A 5,819-nucleotide genomic window follows, 5' to 3' on the forward strand; every position below is an offset into this window, starting at 1 on the left:
AAGTTTGGGGCAGAGGACGGAGCAGGGCCATGGAGTTCCCCCGCTGCTGCACTGCCCTGGTGCACTGGGCCCAGGTGGGCTTTGCTGAGGCTCAGCCTGAGCGCAGGCATGGCAGCTTCTGCCGGGTGCAGTGAGTGCAGAAGGCATTTCTCTCCAATGCTGTGATGTACCAGGAAAGTCTCTCTGACAGTCCAAGGCATCAGGAAAGTAAAGTGCTAACATTTCTTTGTGAATGAGGGCAGCTTTTATTAGCAGGACCTTGGTGAGCACTGACGTGCCCTTCAGAAGCTGCTCGTTCATCAAGTTATCCTTTGTGGCACTGGCGGGAAGTTCTTCCTTCTGCCTTTAGAATAGAGTTCCGTGAGGGACTGGTCTGACTGTAATTCACGACACGCTAGTCTTCTTTCCCCTCTGTGGAAGGCGCATTAAAACTAACACATCTGGGGATGCAGACCATAACAAGTGGTCTAATAGCTGCGCTTTTTGAAGAGCACTGTCATACGGTATCGTACCTACTCTGCATTGGTGGTGAAAATATGTTTTACTTTAAAACTATGTGCGCTGAGGTGCTGTTTGTGGCACAGGGACCCAAAGAGGACCAGGAGGCGGAGTCGGAGCTCACGGTGACTCAGCTGAAGGCGCTGCGTAAGCAGCAGCAGGAGAAACTGGAAAAGGCGATGCTGGGAGAGGACTCTGATGAGGAAGGTGAAAAAGAGGAGCGAAGCAAGAGGAGTCAGACCAGTGACATGAGCTGCTCATGGGGAATGGGTGAGTGAGGATGTGTAAACCAGCCGATACACCCTGGAAAGTCTTTACACCAGTTTTCAGTGAATTCTAGGGCTGAGCTTCCAGCTGGGCGCCACGTGTCCCAACCCAGTGGAAGTCCCTGAGGGCACATTGACCCTTTTTAAGCAGCAGGGTGTGGTGACAGGCTCCTCTCTGGTGAGCAGGGGGCTCAGGCTCCTTTTCAGGGGGAGGAGGCGATGTGCCTGCGCCTACAAAAAGCCGAGAGTTTAGTCAGTGCTGTGTGTTTTGTTCCTGTGATATGTCCACGCTTTTGCCCGAGAGGTAAAATCTAATTGCTCAAGACTTCTTTGCAGGGTGGCTGGCTTTAAATTTGAACAGGAGGGTCACACCTCAAAGCCAGATAAACTGTAGCTGATGACCTTTTCAGTAGGAAGCGGGCTGGGTTTTTGAACGGAAATGCATTCAGCACACAAACCCTTGGCAGCGCTGAGGCTGTAGCCACGTCTGTCGGCAGAACCATCTCTTGCGACGGAATAACCGAGAGCAGAAAAGGAGCAGTTTTCTTTTTTCCGATTGGATGCAGAAATAATATTGAAGTTCAGGGAGATTTTAGGATGGTGCAGCTGCTGCTGCTCCAGACCTTGCAGAAGCTGGAATATAGTGGTGTTCTCTTTCCAACACTTCACCGGTTTTTTTTGCACTTTGTGTGTCTTCTTCTAGGGGAGGATGCTGAGGAGGATGAGGTGGAAGAAAACCCTATTGCTATTGATTTCCAGGATGTACAAGATGCCTTCTACATGAAGGATCCTCGGAAGGCCTTGCAGGGCTTTTTTGACAGAGAAGGTTCTCTTTTTCCTTTTTTCAAATTAAATGTAGGGTTTTTCTGTTTAGCAAACCATGATGTTTGTGCTTGTGATTTATGGGTGGGAGCCAAATTTCTGTTCCCCTGTGGGTAAGGTTTTTTGTTCAGTCAGGGCTTGGGGGCGAGGTGGTGGTTTGGTTTCTTGGTTTGTGTCTTTTCTGTTTCTTAAAACTCAGCTCACCATTGTGTCTCTGAGACATAGTTACTAATTCCTAACCCAGGAGTTGCAGAGAGCACCTCGTATTGTTCTGGAGTAACACCAAACCACATCCATGCTTTGAAGCTGTGCTGGAAATGCCTTGATTGTGGAAAACAACCAAATGAGCGTGACACCAACTGAAGATCCCATGGCTTAAAAAAAAAAACCAGCAAATTCAGGCCTTTGGTCTGTAGCAAGGGCATTTATCTCTTGTTTAACGCCGACATTCTTCTCTGCTGCGAGGATTGTTCCTGCTTACTTCAGCTGTGGTTACTACCTCGACTTTCTTTTCCTCTCTAGGAGAAGAGTTAGAGTACGAGTACGATGATCGTGGGCACAACAGCTGGCTGTGCAGGATCAAGTACGTAACCTCCGCTCACTCGTGTATGTAGAAGCTGGTGTCACTGCGTTCATGAACGAAAGCTGAAGGAATCACTTGTCTTGTCACACGTGGGAAGGAGGCCCGGTGGGATGAGACCTGACCCTGATACTGAGGCAGGAGTTGAAGCACCAGGGCCTGGTGCAGTGTCTGCTCTCCGTTCTGGTCTGGTGTTCCTTAGAGGAGGAGATTGGGAGAGCAGGAGTCCAGGTTCTCCCAGTTCCCCTTATTTTGAGAACCGGGTGAAATGGAAATATGAGGGAGGGCACTAGGGAAAGCCAGCTTTCAGTTCTGGATGGGAGGGAGAAAAACCCTATTTGTTCCACTGTGTACCCAGTTTCAGTTCTCCTGTGGCACAGGGCAGTTTTTGATGGGTTCCTGCAAGAGACCACTGACATCACTCTTCTGTAAATCAGGAGAAGGTGAGGTGGAAATGAGGTCAACAAGGTTGGCCTCAAACTTGCAAAGCTGTTCTCTGGTCCTTCAAACTGACCAGGTTGCCTGTGGACGATGCGTCTGGGAAGCAGCTGGTGGCAGAGGTTCTCCACGCGGGGAAGAAGAAGGAAGCGATGGTGCAGTGTGCGCTGGAAGCTTGCAGGCTGCTCGATGCTCGGGGAGTGCTGAGGCAAGAAGCAGGTGAGTGACTGCTCAAATGCTGTGGCTGTTCTCAAAGCCCCGAATTAGGGATTTGAGATTCCTGTCTTGAATTTGTTCTATTGCTCAGGGGCATGCAAAACATCTTGTTTCTTGCCTTCTCCCTTACCTTGCCCAGTATCCAGGAAAAGGAGGTCAAAGAACTGGGAAGATGAGGATTTTTATGACAGCGATGATGACACCTTCCTTGATCGAACTGGTGCTGTGGAAAAGAAACGACTGAACAGAATGAGAAAAGCTGGTAAAATAGAAGAAAAACCAGAGACTTATGACTCCTTGGTAAGAAGAGTTATGGTGACATGCCAGGCTTACTCTCCCATGCATGTATCATGGCGAAGATGGAAAATCCGATGTATTTCCTGATCCTTCCCTGTTAGCTTGAACTCTGGTATCATTTCAGACCTTTAGCTCTCTGTGGCCAAATCAGAATAAAATAGTGGGGTTTTGTGACATGTGAACAATGTCTGTAAATACCTGAAGATACTACTTGACTTTATTCTCGTGGAAGCTCGTGTACCTTGCTCCTTCCCGTGTAGTGTGGCCCTCTACTTGGTGGATCACGGCCGTGGGTGAATGAAAGAGCAGAAGGGGATGCTGTTAAAACAGTTCATCAGAAAGTAACTGCAAGCGTGGGGGTGTTCTGGGCACGTCCCAGAGGAGGCTCTCATTCTGCTCCAGAGCATCAGCAGCCTGGGCTGACAGCCGTGTGGCAACCAAAAGTCCTGCACCAGCCGTAGGGTGTGGAGGAGCAGGGGTGAAGGGTTGGAGGATCACGGTGGTGGGATAACTGCTGCAAAAGCATGATATGGGTTTTCACGTTTCAGAAAGAAAATTATTTGAACAGTATGTGAAAAGACTGGTAAAGTGTTTAGGAACAATCTAGAGGATAGGTTTTTTGGCCCAGAAACTCCCGGTCAGTGATCAGAAGTAGGAAAGTTGAGGTAGTTTGGTGGGGTATTTGAGTAACTCTTCAACAGGGCTTCTGAGAAGATAGAAAGAGCTCCTAAGCATGTTGTTCTTTCACAGGTCACAAAGCTCCGTGCAGCTGAAAATGAGCTTTCTGAGATCACAGAGAAGCTGAAGGCTTCGGGGAAAGGTAAGGTTTACTTGACCGGAGTGCTGCCCCTAAAGAACAATACAGAGAGGAAGAGGTACCTTGTGGATTTCTGTCTCACGTTTTTTGCCATCCCCTTTTCACAGTGGGAGGGAAGATTTACAGGTCCTGGTGTTAGACTGTCGCTACTCTCTTTCCAGTACAGAGCAGTGTGTTCCTGTTAGAAAATCCACTCAAATCAAAGGTAGGTTTTGTGCAATTGGCCCAACATCCGAAACGACTCTTGTGTGCAAGAGTCATCAGGGGGCAGGAGGCAGCATCGTGTGCTGATTCATCTCGAGCTTTGCAAATGGTATCACATAAACATTCCAGGAAAGCCACATGAATCCACGGGGAATCCCCCCGTGCAGGGGTGTGGGATTCCTTGTGGCTGTGTTCATTTTAGTCTGTGGCTCCAAAAGAACCCCTAAGCCACTCTTGTGGGGACAGGAGGTCTGGAAGTGAGATGAACAGCCCGGAACAGAGGCACTTACTTGTAAAGAAACATTCCGTTTGGAGAGGGGTTTGTTGTGTAAGTGGATTAAAGTTTTCCATCAGGCTTTTGTTAGGAGAAATGCTTTCATCTTTCCTCTGTTATTTCACTGTTCAGCAGAAACTTGTGGAGATGGTAGCTGTTCCTACACACCTTATTTTCTAAAGGCAGGGCTTGGGAGCACAGCTCTCCCCTCCCCTCCTGTAACAATAGCTGTCTTCCCTTTCTCTCACCTAGCCCAGTCCCAGCCAGCAGCTCAAGATTCCCTGGATGAATTCATGACTGAAATCAAATCAGGATGCACCTTAGACAACGTGGCACGGAAGAAGCTTCACTTGCGGTCGTTTGAACTGAAGAAAGAGCAACAGAGGCTGAAGGGCTTAATAAAGCTGGTCAAGCCTGCAGAGCTGCCTGAGCTGAAGCCCCAGTAAGTCTTGGCTCACGTGTAAACCAAGGACTGTTACCGGTGTTGCTCTCCAGGGCAGTGGTGCAAGCCCGGCGCACAGACAGCTTCTCCACCGCCAGAGCAGAGCAGCTCCCAGGCTGCCTGGCTCGCCTCGCCTTGGGGCTGCCAAGCAGCACTGGGTGGTGTCGGGTTTTTTTTTTAGTTTTTTTTTTATTATTATTCCCAACCTGCGTCCAAACCGATCTGAAGAATTTTACAGGAGTTATGTACAATGTGAACAGCTGGAAATGTACCTGCAAGTCGAGCGTGGTGGCTGCTCCACTGCTGCCTAGCAGCACTGCTGCCCTTCAAGAGGGCGTCTGCTGGGCTCGTCACTCGCTAGCGGCAGCTTGGTTAGAGGTTTAATTACTGAATTAATTTACTTAAATTGAGGTTTGCCCTCTGAGAGTGTTTTTATAGACACATAGGTAGGAATGTGTGTGCAATTGAATTTGAGGGAGTCTGTGTTGTGTAGATTAATTTTTTTTTTAATATTTATTTTTGCTTCCTGTTATGGCAAGTGTCAGAATCCTACAACACGTACGTGGAATGGAGGAGTCATCTCCTGCAGCTTCCTCCTTGGATACTGCAGGAGAGAGAAATAAAAAGCATTTTTGTATGTCCACTTCTGATTTGCAGGGTGGGGTTTTTTTCTGCGTTTGTAAACATAAGACTTGTTTGATAGTGTGTACACTGATTTCCTCTCTGTCTTAACTCTTATTAGGAGTGGGAGTCACAGCCTGGAAGCAGAGAACAAGCCTAAGAAGATCACCCTGCCTCTCTTTGGTGCTATGAAAGGGGGGAGCAAATTCAAGCTGAAAACCGGCAGCCTGGGGGTAAGTGGACTCCGGGCGCTGTGAGTCAGAGGCTGTTTCTCAGGCACCTCACGGGCTGTGGACACCGCCGATGGCAGCTGTGTCTCCTTACGGGCGGGGGGGGCGCATGGA

At 48.8% G+C, this 5,819-nt stretch overlaps 1 protein-coding gene across 1 annotated transcript; it reads left to right on the forward strand.

The window, feature by feature from the left end:
* Positions 1-584: 584 nt before the first annotated feature.
* On the forward strand, positions 585-5,708 carry SLC4A1AP (solute carrier family 4 (anion exchanger), member 1, adaptor protein; the record flags this gene model as incomplete). Its single annotated transcript, XM_010137203.1, has 8 exons — positions 585-768; positions 1,468-1,590; positions 2,109-2,169; positions 2,684-2,823; positions 2,960-3,120; positions 3,868-3,937; positions 4,665-4,854; positions 5,597-5,708. Coding segments are annotated over 8 exons (1,041 nt in total), but the record flags the coding sequence as incomplete, so codon positions are not given.
* Positions 5,709-5,819: the final 111 nt, after the last annotated feature.

Source organism: Buceros rhinoceros, unplaced genomic scaffold, assembly GCF_000710305.1.
Source record: "Buceros rhinoceros silvestris isolate BGI_N320 unplaced genomic scaffold, ASM71030v1 scaffold17685, whole genome shotgun sequence".
NCBI classification, from domain to species: domain Eukaryota; kingdom Metazoa; phylum Chordata; class Aves; order Bucerotiformes; family Bucerotidae; genus Buceros; species Buceros rhinoceros.